General features: G+C 34.0%; 1 protein-coding gene across 1 annotated transcript in view; it reads left to right on the top strand.

The window, feature by feature from the left end:
* The window catches only part of Znf804a (zinc finger protein 804A), a 225,857-nt gene that overhangs the window by 204,232 nt on the left and 4,245 nt on the right, over nucleotides 1-17,380 (top strand). Inside the window, exon 3 of the mRNA XM_048344213.1 lies at nucleotides 15,908-16,038. Coding sequence (XP_048200170.1) covers nucleotides 15,908-16,038 — 131 coding nt within the window. The remainder of the gene's footprint in view (nucleotides 1-15,907; nucleotides 16,039-17,380) is intronic.

Raw genomic sequence — 17,380 nt, 5'->3', positions numbered from 1 at the left:
TCTCTGGATCTGTCTTAATTCACTTAATATGAATTTTTCCAAGTCTTTCCATTTTCCTACAAATGGTACAATATTATTCATTCTGATGGATGAGTAGAATTCAACTGTGTAGACATACCACATTTTCTTGATCCATTCATCCACTAAGAGAGGTATCTGGGTTGGTTCTATATCTTGCCTATGGTAAATAGTGCTGCAATGGACATGATTGTGCTGGTATCTTCAGTATGGCCTTGTTTGTGAGCAATTGTGTAAATGTCCTTGAGTGGGATTGCCGGGTTATGGGAGAGCTCTGTGTTTAGCCTTTTGAGGAACTTCCATACTGCTTACCAGAGTTTACATTCCCTCCAACAGTGTAGTAGAGTTTCCTTGGGGCCGCAGCCCTGCCAGCATTCTTATTGGTCATTTTATTGACAATGGCCATTCTCACTAGGGTGATGGGGAAGTTTTCGATAACGGAGCCAAAAACATAGGTGGGAAAAATACAGCCTCTTCAACAAATGATGCTGGCAAAATTGGCTATGTGCAGAAAACTGAAGCTAGATAAATTCTTAATGAATCAGAGATCTCAATGTAAGGGAAGATAACAAGAAAATATTACTGGAAGCAGTGGGAGAAACACTATTCCTTCTAGGCATGGGTCAAAACTTAAGATTGAGAATCACAGCAAATTAATGAAAAACTGGAAAAATGGGATTGCATCAAACTGAAGAGCTTCGGAGCAGCAAAGGACACAGCTAAGAAGGTAAGTAGAAAATATATAAAATGAGAGATTTTTACCAGGTATAGAAAAGATGTAGGCCTTATATCTAAAATGTACTTAAAACTAAAAAAATTAAGTCCCCCAAAATAAAGTCTCAAAAATTCAATAATCCAATCAATAAATGGGCTAAAGACTTAAAGAGAAACTTCTTAAAATAAGAAGCAAGAATTGACAGTAGACACATGAAGAAATATTCCACAACTTTGGCCATAAGAGAAATGTTCTTTCTTTCTTGTGTCAATCTCAGGGCTTGAACTCAGGGCATGGGCACTGTTCCTGAGCTTTTGCGCTCAAGGCTAGTACCCTGCTACATTTTTAGCCATTTAATTTGAGATGATTTTTCCACATAGCAATAGAGCTATTTAGCTTTTTTTCATTTGTCTTCGTAAACTGTGACCATTTCCATTCTTTCCTCTGTCTTCCTGATTTCAAAACTCTCTGCCATATCTCATCTGCTCTTAAAGACCCTTCTCTTACTTTTTTGTTTTATGTTTGACAATTTACCCAAATTATTTATAATTCTTCATGATTTTTTCCAGGAAATGTAGTTACTACCTTTCCTGGAGTTCTGTCAGTATATATTCCATCTATGAAAAATGCTATTCTGTAAAATTTTATGTTGGTGAAATCATTCATTTTCCTATTTCTTATTTCTATAGCACTTTCTAGAGCATTGAATAACTAAAAGTAAAAGGAATAATATCATTGGACGAAATCACAACACAACAGAGTCCAAAACTGTAACAAGTATCCCTTCATATGTAAGAAATATTTAAATGAAAATAGTATACTGTTGACTGTAAAATAAACATATACTGGTAGAAGTTTAGCCTGCAGATTCAACTTTCCTTCATCTAGGTAATAGTTATAAATAATTATCATAGTTTCATGTCATTTTACAGTTGGAGAAACATTACCAGATTTTTTTTCTATTTTGGATTTAAAAATATTCTAAAAGATAAGATACATTAAACAGAGGAAGACACAAACACCGTTACATTTTATAAAATTATCAGATAATGTTTAATAAAACCTGGAGTTTTTATAACTTCTGTGAAGTTAAACCTGTTCTTTCCCTAACATCTATTTCACCAGGAATAGTAAGTTTCTTTAGAGAGCAAAAAAAATATGTATGTATGTGTGTATGTATGTATGTATGTATGTATGTATGTATGTATGTATGTATCTTAGTTATTCTTTTTATTTTCTGTTGCTTCAGTAAAATACACTGCTAGGTAACATTTACTACAAGCTTAATGGCTTAAAACAACAAATGTGCCTTACAGTTGTAGATGTCAGTAGTACTAAAAGCAAAGTGTCAGTATAGCTCTTTCTATCTGAAAGCACTATAGGAGAATCTGTTTCTTTGGCTTCTCTACTTTTGACAGATCACATTTATTCTTTGTGTTATGACCTCGTCTTTGTTGTTCAAAATCAGAATCAGCCTATAATCTTCTTTTTCTTTTTCTTTGTATTTCTTCTTCTTCTTCCTTATTGTCACAGTGAAGTACAGAGGGGTTACAGTTTGATTCGTAAGGGAAGTACACTTCTTATCCAACTTGTTCTTTTGGTCTCTGTCTCTGTCTCCATCTCCCTCCCTGCCCTCTCTCTCTGTTCCATCTCTCGCTTTTTGTGTTTTTTTTCTGTCTGTGTCTCCTTCAGTCACTTTCTCATTCACACACACACACACACACACACACACACAATTCTGTATTCTGTTCATCACAAGTATGTAGGGCAATGACAATATCAATATGTGTCTTTGAGTATTAAGATTCGGATATTTCTAATATTGAAGGTCAGATTCCATTGCATGAACTACTGAAAATAGTCAAATCTGCACAAAGAAAGCAGGTGAGAAGGAACATGCCAATGGCTCACACCTGTCATCCCAGCTACTCAGGCAGCTGAGATTTCAGGATCAAAGTTCAAAGCCAGCCCAGGCAGGCAGATCTGTGAGACTGTCATCTCTAACTACTAGAAATCCGAAAGTGGAGCTGTGGCTCCAAGTGGTAGAGAGCTAGCCTTGACTTGAGTGAAAGAGCTCAGGGACAGCGCCTAAGCCCCTGAGGTCAATCACTATTAACAAAAGAAAAAAAGTGAAAGTTATATACAAGAAAAAGCAAGATACAAATCTCTTTGTTTAAATATATGTGACAGTGGATACAAGGGGATTGAATTTAGGACCTTATACTTCCTGTGTGGGGGTAGAAGTCTGACCAAGTAGTTCGGTAAACACCTATACTCCCAGCACATGGGAGGCGGAGGACAGTGAGGTGAGGCCAGTCTGGATGACACAGCTCAACACCCAGAAGGTGTTCAAAGACAGCTGTGAAATTACTAATGTTTATTATATAATTTATTTCATTTATTCATTCATTCATTTTGCCAGTAGTGGTGCTTGAACTGAGGGACTTGAGCTCTTGCTTGGCTTTTTTTTTCTTCGTTGTTATTGTTGCTCAAAGCTGGTGCTCTACCACTTGAGACTTGTCTCCACTGAAGACTTTTGTTCATCCATTTGGAGATAGGAGTATAAGGAAGTGTCTTGCCTGAGTAGGCTTCAAATCTTGATTTTCAGATTTCAGCCTCCTGAGTAGTTAAGAGTTTTAGGCATAATCCACCAGCCCCTGGATTGTTGCTTTTGTGCTTTTAAATTTGCTGAGATGCAATGATATAACAAAATAAACTAGATTAGTTCAAAATAAAAGACAATCATTAGCCTAAAAAAAAAAAGATTAGGATATTTCTAAAAGAACCACTCCATTTTTCCTTACTGGATATCCTTTGGTTATTAGTATTGTACACATGCATAATAAGAAAATACCTATTTATACTTGTTTTAACATAATTATATGAATTGGTTTATGTACAAAATCAAAACTGGTACTCTGTTGTTTAAGTACAAAGTGGATCATTTAAGGCAGATGGCCACTTAAGTTTGAGTGTACTAGATTAATAAATACTAAGCGCAGGAGTCAGAAAAATAAGTTATCAATGATATTCACTCCTTTTTAATTAGTTTACAGAGAACATCAGATTTTTCAATGCAGGTTGTCACTTTTTAAAATAAAGTCCTAAAATATAGTTTTATTTAGTAGTAACTTTGAGAACTATTCAGACTCATGTTTTCATTGGACCTTTTAGAATTCATGTGTAGGCAATTATTTACTTGGTACAATCTTGTTCTTAACTGAAAGCAGGGAGAGCCTGGATCACATCATAATTGGTTTCAAAAAGAAAATGTACCAATGGCATAATGGGGGCCACATTTATTCCAAACTCATTACTTCAAGTAAATAATTACAAACATTTTACATTAGTGATATAAGTTTATAGGTGAAAGCAATGCTAATGACATATAACCATAGCAACAACAGTAGACTTGGAGCAATCTGGATCAGTCTCTCATATCAGTTTTATTCGAAATGGTACTTTATTTAACTAATATTAAGAAATCAGAGCCTCCTTATATACTTTACACTTTTAAGAGGACAAATGGTAATAAACATAGCCCCTGGAATTTGTTTTCCATTTCTAAGTGTTGTCTGAAACCCCCTGTGACATCTCCATTTACTAGATTCTTTTTTTGTTTGTTTTGTCTTTTCCAGTACTGGGGATTTCAACTAAGGGCCTTGCACTTTTCTAGGTTCTTATGATATAACTGAATTATTCATCTATCTGCTCACATACTTTGGACACTTAATAGATATAATATTTACAATTAAGTCTAACATTATCTAGATTGCCTTTTTACCAATAGTTCAAGTTTACCTCCTGAAAGTGGGACTCACTTGCAGAATTTCTCTTACTGAGCTAGCCTCCTCAAGTCTTTCCTAAATTTGATGTACTTTATCTCATAAAAATAATTCTTAAAAATAAAAATTATTAAAGTCACTGAAAGCAAAAGAAAAAATGTAACTTGGCTGTTATGGGGTCTGAAAATCAATGATTAATGAGACCACTCAGATGACAATGGAGACTGGAAAGAATTTTGTTTGTTTGGTTTTTGGGGGGAAACCTCTACACTGCTGTCCAGAGTTGATAAACAAGCTTACATTCCCACCATCAATGTATTACAATTGCCTTATGGCCACAACCTTACCTTATTGTTTGTTTATTGTTTGTTTTCTTGATGATGACCATTCTAACCTGGGTGAGGTAGAATCTCAGTGTTGGTAAGACTTGCTTTTCCTTCATGGCCGTTGAAATTTAACAATATTTCATGTGCCTATGGGCCATTATTACTTTCTTTAAGAAATTTTGGTTTAAGTCTTTAGCCCATTTATTAATTCAGTTGTCATTACTTTGCGAATGTAATTGTTTTGTGTTAAGTATATTTTGGATATTAGACTCTTGTCTGATGACAGCAGGTAAAAGCTTCTCCCATCCTATGGGCTTTCCTTTTAGCTTGTTATCCACGTCATTTTCTGTGTAGAAACTTTGGAGTTGCATGCAATCCCACTTATTAAGTTTTTCTTTCATATGTTGTGTTTCTGGATCTTAATTTAGAAAGTTTGCATATGTATGCAGGAGCCCTAAAATTTTCCATACCCGTTCTTGTAACAAGTAATCAAAGAAATCATACACTAGGATCAAACATGATTTATCCCAGGTAGGCAAAGCTGATTTAACACACACCAATAAATAACACACCACATCCACTGAAGCAATGATAAGAACCATATGATCATCTCAATAGCTGCAGGAAAAAATCCTTTGGCAAGATTCAACACGTTTTCATGATAAAATCTCTGGAGAAGCTAGGAGTACATGGATCATTTCTCAGTATAATAAAGGTTGTATATGAAAAACCTAGAGCCAGAATTATACGTAACATGGAAAAAAAAAAGAATGGGAAAAGGATGTTCACTCTATCCACTCCTCTTCAATATACTATTGGAATTCCTAGCAAGTGCAATAAGGCAAGAGAAAAACACAAAGGGGATCCAAATAGTGAGGCAAGAAGTAAAACAGATGACATAATCCTGTACTTAAAAGACCATATAGACTCACCCCACCTCGAACCTTCTAGAGCTGATCCAAAACTTCTGCAAAGTATCAAGGTATAAAATCAAACCAAAAAAAATAAAAATAAAAAAGAGCAGCTTCCCTGTTTTCCAACAATAAGAAGAGACTGAAATCAAGAAAGCAACCCCATTTAAAATACTCTTAAATAAAATAAGGTAAAATACCCAGGAATTAACTTAACCAAAGCTATGAAGGAATTCTATGGTGGAAGCTTTTAAAATTCAATGCTTCTGGATTAGAAGAGTTGACATTGTGAAAATACCAATACTATTTAAAGCAGTTGACAAATTCAATGTAATACCCATCAAAATCATAACAATGTTTTTCAAGGACATAAGATGGCAATCCAAAACTTCACATGGAATAACAAAAGACTCCAAATCATGAAAGTAATCCCAACTGTGCATAACAGTGTTGGAAGAATAACAACACCACATTTCAAACTCTACTACAAAGCCATAGTAATCAAAACAGCTTGGTATTGGCACAAAAATAAAACTGAAGACCAAAGAAAAGAGCAGAAGAACCAGAAATAAAACCACAAAGTGATACCCAGCTATTGTTTGATAAGAGAGCCAAAATCATAGGCTAGAAGAAAGATAGACTCTTCAACGGTGGTACTGGCAAAAGTGTGTATTCACATGCAGAAAACAGAAACTAGATCCTTAAATATAACCTTGTTTCAGTTTTAAAATTCATTTGATTTTATTTTTCAAATGTAAATTTTAGAAAGGCTAATTCAACTAAGACTGCTCATAAAAATGGAAAAAATACTATACAGTGAAAAAGGGAACTAATATTATTCTGAGTTTACCTTACAAATAGAAATTTTATGATATTCTATATTTTATTCTATGTCTATAGATGTAGAAAATTTCATTATTAAATACTGACATGTCCTGTAAAATACTATTATAGTACATATTATATGTTATGTGATATATAATAAATTATATTATTAATATTATTTGTAGTATTTTCATAATATATAATTGTAAAGTTGAGGCATGATTCAATCATTCTACATTTTCTGCTTACTGAAGTTGTTGAAATATTTTTAAAAATAATTCAGCCAGGGACTGTTAATTCTTAGAACACTTATAATCCTAGCTATTTAGGAAGATAAGACCTGAGGACAGTGGTCTGAAGCCAGCTCAAGTAGGAAAATCCATGACACTCATCTCCAATTGTCCAAGCAAAAAGCCAGAAATGGACCTGTGGATCAAGTGGTACAACACTAGCTTTATCAGAAAAGCTCAGGTATAGCACACAGGCACTGAGTTCAAGCCCCAATACTGAAATAATAATAATAATAATAATAATAATAATAATAATGTCAACATTTCTTACAACCAATTTTCTATTGTTCTCACTGTTTAAGATCTTTCATAGTTTTGTGTTAACAAATGCTCAACTCATCTATTGTATGAAGAAGTTAATCATTGCTATCCTGTTTCAATTCAGTTTGGCAAGTATTCATGAGCATTTACAATGCCTGCGATACTCCTGATCCAGCACTTAAGAAAATGAACTCTATGGTTGGAAAATCCATTTTAGCCATAACACACTCTGATTGCAAATACTTTTATATGAGAACTAGAATGGGCTCTTTATCCACAAAGAGAGCCTCAAGTTAATGGAATCTAAAGAATGAGAGGCCTTGGGGGAAGATATTGTTCAGATCTGATATGCCATTAAAAGATTAGATGCTTTTAAAGCTGCCAAAAAAAAGTCCAAATAATATGTATTCATGATAGTAATAGAAAATGAATTTTTTTTTAAATAAAAGGACTCTTCCACAGGATCACTCAGCATAATGCCATTGATTAAATAATGACTAGAGGGAAATTACACTTTAAGTCTGAGAACATCCACTAGAATATCTTAACCTCCTCTGAAAAAAAATTATATTTGCTAACATTCTAATAGTACCCTGAGCATAGTTTCTTTCCAGAGAGTTAAATTGATGCAGGAAATTGAGATGATGATTGAGTTGTAATTCTTTGAGATATTTCTTCTCTATAAGGTAAAAGCCTACTTAGATTTTTCAAAAGCCATTGAAAATTGATCTTGATGGAAAACAGTTCTCTTCATTTCAAAGGAATGTTTTAAGCTTTGGGAAACAGTAATACCAGATAATGGATTAAATAAGATATACACACACACACATACACACACACACACACATACACGTGAAAGTAGTACCAGAAGCACTAACACAAAGACTCACAAATTTATTTTTGATGAAAATATCACTTACAGCAATTTTTATTATTGCTGTAGTTGTATGTTTTACTTAATAACCACTCAATCTTAAAATGTGACATTTGAAAGATATATCTCAAAATGTAAACATTGGAGAGAGCTTTAGCTTTCATATGAGGCATAAGAAGGTCAAAGATGATATAGACAATTAGCCAGCAGATATAGATATAAATATAGATATAGATATAGATATAGATATAGATATGGATATAGATATAGATATAGGTATAGGTATAGATACAGATACTGATATAGATATACCTCGGTGTTAAACTATTTATTTTCAAATTGCATGGACATCAGAACAACATTACTGCAACAATTAAAATGCTACTTGGGACTAGTATCTTTTGTTTCTCTGCTTTCTTATTTGTAACATCAAGGCCTCTGCTAAAGTGTCAGTCTCACAATTGAGAGGGTTGCTGCTGATATGTACATTAATACTTATTCAGGCATAAGTGAGGACTGATTACTTTGGTTAAAACTCAGAAAAGAAACTGCCTTGTTGAATGACAGATCCTTTGTCCAATTTCTTAAGATAATTAAAAAAAACTCAGGAGATTTTCTTCTCATGAAGTAGTCTTTGTGGGTTTTTCTTTAAATGTTTTGCTTTATTATTTAAGGATATCTGACTTTAGAGATAATTGGTTTACAATTCAATTAGTGTGAATCATGTTTCATAACCACTTACATATAAGAAAAGCTTCGACTTTAGTTTTATTTTGCAAAGGATTTGAATGTTATTAATGAAAAATATATATGTGAAAGCAACTAATATTGCTTATCAAGGACATCAAATTAATGCACTCATCTCCATGTGAAAAATCTATTAGCATTCTCCTGAGACATAGGGCCTGGAGGGATGGGGACTGAAAGGGGGCTGGAGACAGATTTTAATTAGTTGGTCTGTATAACTGGAGGGACTGATAAGTTCAAAATCTACAGGGCAGGGTGACAGCTGGAATCCCAGGGAAGAGTTGATGAGGGCTGTCTGAAGACATAATTCTTAGAAGTTCCTTAAGCTCGTTAGTTCTAAATGAGTCAGATTTATATATTATAAAGGGTGATCTACTTTCCTCAAAATTTGTTTTACATTTTCATATCATTTTTACAAAACTCTTTCACAGAAGAATCTAGACTAGTGTTTGGTCAACTGGGTACTATGGACAGGCCAAATTGACACATATTCTTAAGTATCACCATTCTGCTTCTTCCTGAATGGGTACTCATTCACAGCTCACTAACCCTTACTTAACATCCAATAGAAACACAATAACAAGCTTATTCCTGACTAGTATGATGCAATTATCATGGATAAAACTGAAAACCAAACTCTTTCCCCTAAATGTGATGAAATATCATCAGGTGATGATGTTCATTTTTCCTAATGTCCTGTAACTTAAAACCTAGGATGTAAAATACCCATGAAAAGAGTGTGATAAATTCCAATGCATTTTATAAGTTATGATAAAAGTATAATAGTGAAAATTAGCTTAGTGTGTATGTTTTTGTGGTTTCTTATCTGTTTGTGGTTTATTTGTGGGTTCCACAATCAGGAATTCAATGTGGGTCAAAAATAGTTGAAAATATTGTTTCCTTATTAAATGTGCGAACATTCTTACAATTTGAAATGTACATATAAGAAGTATTTACACTGATTTTACATTGTATGTAGTGTTGTAAATAACCTAAAGATGATTTAACCCATACAAGAGAATATATGGAGGTTATATGCAAATATTGTGCCACTTTATATGAAGAATTTTCAGGGACCTAAAAAATCCCTATGGATATTGAGAGATGTATTAAATATTATGTCATATGCTATCATATATATGTATATATATATATATCAACAACATGAACAACTATTCCTGATGACAATTAGTGTTTTCACTTCTGTGACTATTCACATGGTTGCAGCTGATATTTTTTAACAGTCTTATTTAGCCACCTATTCCTATTGTACTCACTCAGGAAGCACCTCAGCTATCTGCTACGATCACTGTTAAAGTGTCTGTGCTCTTATTAGTTCTGTTGAGTGGTTGTCCTTTTCCCTTGACTTTTCTCCCAGATCATGGTCTAGGACATGCACCTGTAGTTTACATACTACTTTTTGTTTCCAATTGTGCATCAGCCCAATTGGCTTTGATAGTTCATGCAACACAGTGAATCCCTTTTTTGTCCACTGATTGACAGGTATTAAAGGATAAAAGTAACCAGGTAACGGTCTTAGCTTTTCATTCAAACAGATCCTTACTAAATCACCCAGTGGAAATATTCCTCCCCCTGAACTAAGATACCTAGGCCAGCAGAGCACACGGATATGGGTAGAAAGGTAATGTAATGGATCACTATAGGGACTGAAACCACTCTTAGCTTTCAATTAATTGATTTGTAGAGCCATGAATTCTGGCTTTGGTATTCAAGTACATAGCAACTGGTATTGAATGCTAGTTCCAAACTTATCACAGCCTACTGGAGAACCTCACCACAGCCCTGCAAGGTATTACCAACTTGCTAGAGCTACGGCTGAGGGTTCTGAAGTCTACAAAGCAGATGCTTTGGAACATTTAAAAAAATAGCAAGCCCATTAATTTGATAAGCACAGGATTATTGCTGAACTTTATTTTCTAGGAAGTGAGTTATTTTAAACAGAACAATGTTATGTAGTATACAGCAGTTGTATATAAGGTGTCTGTGAATGGTTTGGTGAGCAGTATTGTGTGCAGAGCAGGCATGTCCATATCTAGAGCAAGTTTCTATTCCAGGAAGAATTTAATGGTATTCCTTTAAGAATGGAAGCAGTCTAGTTGAATCAGCTGCCAGTGGGCAGCTCGCTGATCGGCCAGGGGATAATCGTGTAGGAGATAAGTTTTAGTCTAGCTCGTGGATCTGGACTGAGTTCAATGAGTGGAACTCTACTTTTCAGCACTTATATATAACCTGTTTCCTTACCTCCATGACTTTTTAAAAATAATCCCATTGGGTAATAGCAAGGCTAACTGAAGAAACGTTTACTGGTTGTCACACTACAAGACAATCTGTCCACTTGATTATTGAAATCCCTTTCTGCCAACCATAGTCTTTGCTGAGTATTTATACTGAGAACAAATACCATCCTGGGATTTTCCCAGGAGAGTGCTTGGAATTGCTCATTGTTTCTCCTCTAACCCTCCACTCAAACCATCGTTCTCAGCTTATGCATAGATACATCATTCAATAAACTGACTGTCTCTGTTTCCAAATACAATGAACAATCAACTTCATTGCATGAAGTAGTGCCTGTTGGGGTATTTTCCATCATTACTGGCCTCTGGGGTTGTCCAAGGAAGAAGCTGTACAGCTGTATCTAACTACTTTAGGAGGCTGACTATAGCTCACACACAGCTATCTGTAAATCCAACCCAAGTTTTTTTTTAATGGTTTTTTTTTTGGCTTAAAAAACTGTTGTTTTTTTATTTTATTTTTAAATTTTTTTCTTATTTATTGTCAAAGTGATGTACAGAGAGGTTACAGTTTCATACGTAGACCTTGGGTACATTTCTTGTACTCTTTGTTATCTCCTCCCTCATTCCCCCCTCCCCCCTCCCCCTTTCCCTCTCCCCCCATGAGTTGTTCATTTGGTTTACACCAAATGGTTTTGCAAGTATTGCTTTTGGAGTCATTTGTCTTTTTATCCTTTATCTGTTGATTTTGATATTCCCTTTCACTTTCCTAGTTCTAATACCAGTATATACAGTTTCCAATGTACTCTGATAAGACCAACACAAGTTTTATCTGGTGTCATTTGCCACTTGTCCATAGTATCAATAGTTATTTTTCCTCCCATCATTTGTGAATTAGAAGCTCAAAAGCATCAGTGTTGCCAAGCAGTCTTTATTCCATGAGTAAAAATCATTAAAACAGAAACAGCTACTTTCACTTTTTACTCTGTTCTCACTGCTTAGAGGTGGTTTTGTTGCTGTTGCTATTGTTGTTTTGTTGTACTTTTTTTTTTTTTTTTGGCCAGTCCTGGGCCTTGGACTCAGGGCCTGAGCACTGTCCCTGGCTTCTTCCCGCTCAAGGCTAGCACTCCGCCTCTTGAGCCACAGCGCCGCTTCTGGCCGTTTTTCTGTATATGTGGTGCTGGGGAATCGAACCTAGGGCCTCGTGTATCCGAGGCAGGCGCTCTTGCCACTAGGCTATATCCCCAGCCCTGTTGTACTTTTTAATCTGAAATACGTCCTCACTTCCTACAAGTATTTTCTCAAATGTTATCATCCCAATGTGGCTTTCCATAAGGCAAGTTTTCTACATGAATTCTCAGTATTGTACCATTAGTGAGTCTGTAATGTATTTTGTAACAAACCAAATATAAAAAAGTGAGTAGATGCTCACCATTAACTCTGTGGCTTCTATAAATCTATATAATGTGATATAGGTGACTATCTGAGCAGAATGGAGGTAGAAACTGTTCCTTGTTAATTGTACAAAGAAGCTGCCATCATGTAAAAGAGCTGGTGAAAATGTCCTGGTCCGGGTAAGAGCTGCCACTCTGCAGTTGCTAAGAGTGATTGCAGTTGGCAGTAAGGTTCTCAGTCTTATAACTACAGGGACATCATGTTGCAAGCTCTAAAGAAGAAATTTCTCAGACAGGCTTCCTGATGAAAATCAAGCCTAACAAACACCTTGATTGAGCAAAACACAAGCATTCTGACCCTGGGAACTCTATCTGATAATAAACAAGGGTATTTTAACATGATGAATTTGTGATAATTTGTTTAAAAAAGAATAAGCCTTTTTAATCACTATATTTGAAATGTCTATTCCTCTTCTGGCCCTGCTTACTTTGCTTCAACCATTTCAGTTTGCACTATCTGTAGGCTATACATCTACCATACTTATGTGTTTTAATATCTTTCACATTCAACTGATAAAAATACCATTAAGAAGAGTAGGATTTTTTTTTCTTTTTGTCTCATTTATATATCAGCTCTATGTAGAATATATCCTGTTGGAATCACTCAATGGAAGATAAATTGAATATATGCATCATAATTTTGTCACGTAGTCCCCACGAGTAAACAGCTTGAATAACACAGTAAAATATATATGAAGGAAAAATCAAAAGGCATGTTTTAAGAAATCCTGATTCTAACATTTATAATGACTGGTGAAAAGTCCCTAAAATATGTTTTCCTTTATTTAGTTTTTATTCTAAAGATGAATAATAATTCAAGCCTTCTTGACAGATGTATTTATTTCCAGAATCAAATGAACAATTCTAATAATACTGCTTGCAGCATTTTAAGGAGCAGGGCTGATATATGCAAAATATTTCTGCTTTCTTATCAAGCAAATGAATATGAACAAAATATTAGCAAAATATTAACAATATTAATATTAACAGAAGTTAAAATTTAGAATGGGGAACTGGGAATATGGCCTAGTGGCAAGAGTGCTTGCCTTGTATACATGAAGCCCTGGGTTCGATTCCCCAGCACCACATATATAAAAAATATATATATAAAATGGCCAGAAGTGGCACTGTGGCTCAAATATCCTTGAGCAAAAAAAATTCAGGGACAGCGCTCAGGCCCAGGACTGGCAAAAAAAAAAGAAATATATATATATATATATATATATATATATATTATATTACTTGCTGTCTATATTTTCTTAAATGATTAATGCTATGATCAAAGGATATGTAACATACACTCATATATATCTATTGAGGGAAGTGTACAGTTATGTGGTTGTGTGAAAAATATTCATATCAAAACAAGCACTGTCTATATTGTATTCCAATAGTTTTACTGTAAGAGTAATCATATAAACACAGAAATGTTTATAAAGGTTTGATATGCAGTTATGACACAATGTCATGGATGTAATTAAGTACAAACTCAATAATCATAAATATAGTTTTATATTTTCTCTTGTTGGTCAGGATATGTATCTGACTAAAAATACTATTCTGAAAGCCAGGCATGGTGTCTTATGTCAATAATCTCAAAACTCAGTAGATGGACTTGAAAGTGATAAAGTTTAAATCCTGCTTCAAAAAGCCAAACAAAATGGCTGGCACTAATGGTTCATTCTTGTGATTTACCGAAGGAGGATGAGACCAGAAGATCATGAACCAAAGTCAGTCTGGTTAGGAAAGGCCCTAAGACTCTTATCTCCAGTTAACCACCAGAAAGCCAGAAGTGGAGCTGAGCTTCAATCTGACCTGGAGGACAAAAGCTCAGGCACAGTGCTCAGGCCAGAGTTCAAACCCCAGGAACAGCCTCCCCACCCCCGCCACACACACTCATTAATTGATTTAATATTAAGAATGAAATTTGCTATGTACTAGTGGCTCATGCTTGGTAATTTTAGCTCTCAGGAGGTTGAAATCCAAAGGATCATGGTTTGAAACCACTTTGGGCAGAAAATGTTGTAAGACTCTTATTAACCAGTAAGACAGTTTGGCTGGAGGCATGGCTCACGTGGCATAGTACCTGCTGTGCAAGTAAGTAAAGTAAGTACAGGACCCTACATTTCAACTTCAGTATCACCAAAAAAATAGGTCCTACTCTGGAAAAAAAAATTTTGCACATATGTATTAATGGATTGAGCATACTTCAAATATCTTTGTAAAATTATTTTTTTTCTAGAAAATTCACACATGTATAGAGACAGAGGATTGGTTTATATTTACATGTGTGTCTGTATACTTATATAAAGTGCATCAAGTAAAATATAGGAAAGAATTTGAAGGTGGAGATCTGGTTATGTTATGATTCCTCCACTATATGGTGCTATATTGATGGAATTGAGAATAATAATCAGGGTAGCTGAAAGTTTAGTATTATTAAATCAGAGTCAATAGCAGCTTTTGAGGCAGTGAATTTCTAGTTTGGAGGTTCTAAGTGATTTACCTAATAAATTAACAAGTGTTTATGGAGTAAGTATTTGTGTATTGGGCATTCTTCTAAGCTTTTTGGTATGTATCTATATACATGCATAGGGAACTTATAAAACTTTATTAACTTTACAAAACTGTGACTGGTGAAAGTTTAATTTCCCTAGAATCCTTCAAGATTCTGACATAGTAAAAATATGTAATAACATTAACGGTCACAAAAGGGGTATTCTAATAATATGTCTCCATGAAAGACATAACGAAATGATTTGGACCTTGGGACCATTTCAATGTTCCTTAAAGCATACTCCACACATGTCTATTTATCCTCTGTATTCAATTCTTTATGCTCTTTTATCTGGCATTCAAATCATTAAAATGTTTCTTTAATAAAAATACTTATAATATCCATAAAAACTTCCATCAAAGCAATACTGACTTTCTTCACTGTTTTTGGATTATTTGCAAAATGTTACTAAAGAAGTTACTAAAACCACTTCAGTAGAGGCCTTTTGCCTTATGAAATAATATAGCAAATTTGTTTTTAGAAGATATGCAAAGGTCCAGAAAATTTTCTAGTTTAGAACTTGCCAAAATATAAGGAGTAAAATATAAAACTAAAATATAAGGAAATTGGAAGATTTGTTGAATTTATTTCCATATGATCTTATTGCCTCATCTGAATTAGGCAAATAAATTTACCAGATAACAATTAAGAAGGAAAGGAAAATTCTCACGTCCAGTCTACATATATAACATAATATATCACTTACTGTGGCATGATAATATGCTCTAAGTTTTGCAGATAAAAAATACTCCTGTAAAGTATAGGTTATTATGAATGATGTGCTTTCCTTCGGTCAGCTCAGATATGGTATACTAGAAAATTCCAAAAAGAACAGAACTTTGATTGTACTACAAACCACACTACTATTAATTATTTTCATATCTTTTAATAGAGACTCAAAGAACTGAAACAAAGAGAATTTGCTCGGAATGTAGCATCTAAATCCAGGAAAGATGAAAGAAAACAGGAAAAGGCACTCCAACGTTTGCACAAGCTGGCTGAGCTAAGAAAGGAAACTGTATGGTAAGTTTGCAATGAAACGTTAAGTTTCCTTAAACTATGACAAAAATGAAAGGGCTAGAACATCAAGAAATAAATGGGACAGATTTATCTTTTCTGTACCTAGAATAAGGCATACATATTTCCATGGCCTTCTGTAGGTTGTAAAAATAATTTATATTTTATTCAAACACATTTTATTAAGAAGCCAACATTATTATAATTTCAGCTTGGAGAGACCAAGAGATGATATTGTCTAAACAGATATGTACTCCTTTACTGACTTATGTAACCCCTCTGCACATAACCTTTATAATAATATTTCTAATCTGATAGTATAGTCCTAGTTAAACTGTCTTAATTGAAAGCTGTTCTATTTCTTGGTGAAACTGAAAACCTGTTACTTAAGATGAGAGCAAGAATCTGTCTTGTGAACTTAACAAAAGCAGTTTTGAGGAAACTTAATTTTTGAATGAATATTTGGAGAACTTGAATTCAAAGTTCTCTTTAAAATTTAAAAAGGAGATCACGAAGAAACTGTTCACATTACAAGCAGATCAAAATTAGTATTTCTGTGAATAAATTAAAACTGGGCTTTTAGAAGTTCACAGTTCTTAAAGTTTGACCTCTGTCTCACAGTGAACAGTGGTTAGATAAAAACAGTATTAAAATTCAGACCTTATAACCCCAGCTAGGAGAATGCTATTAAAACAAAATCACTTTGGAAATTGCCTTTTTACTTTCCTTATAAATAAATCTTTTTATGTTATTGTCTATAACAAAGATTTTATGCCATATATATTTTGTACAGAATAGTGTTTGGGAATATATAAAAATAGCAAAACATTTTTTAGGGAAGCCAAATTTAGACAAAGAATTAAAGTAGAATTTGAATGTATTTAGAATTCTATGTGAAACAGAAAAAATAAACTTTGCCACAATTCAGTTAGAGTAGTGAGGTATATTTATTTTATGTGGGAATAAATGAAAAAATGTTGCAAGTTAAGGCAATAGAGAAGTGTGGGACCTATGTAATTTACTGTCCTAGAAATGGCACTCAACACTGTAATTTCTGATATGCAATAAGAGCTAGAGTTAAAAATATGTAGACGAAAACCTTGATGATTCTTATGTAAATTTTCATCTTCAATATAGACCTCACATAGTTCATACTGAATACACACAAATACTCACACACAGTTTTCCATTGATTGTATTCTTTTTTTTAATTTACTTATTTATTGTCAAAGTGATGTACAGAGGGGTTACAGTTTCATTGATTGCATATGTTTAAAGATATAGAAGTAGAAAGTGGTGCTGGTACTTCACAGCAAATAAGGTCAGTGCACCAACAACACACTATGTT

Source organism: Perognathus longimembris, chromosome 4 (genome assembly GCF_023159225.1).
Source record: "Perognathus longimembris pacificus isolate PPM17 chromosome 4, ASM2315922v1, whole genome shotgun sequence".
Lineage (NCBI taxonomy): Eukaryota > Metazoa > Chordata > Mammalia > Rodentia > Heteromyidae > Perognathus > Perognathus longimembris.
The sequence above is the reverse complement of the archived record's forward strand: the minus strand, read 5'-3'. Positions and strand labels throughout refer to the sequence as shown.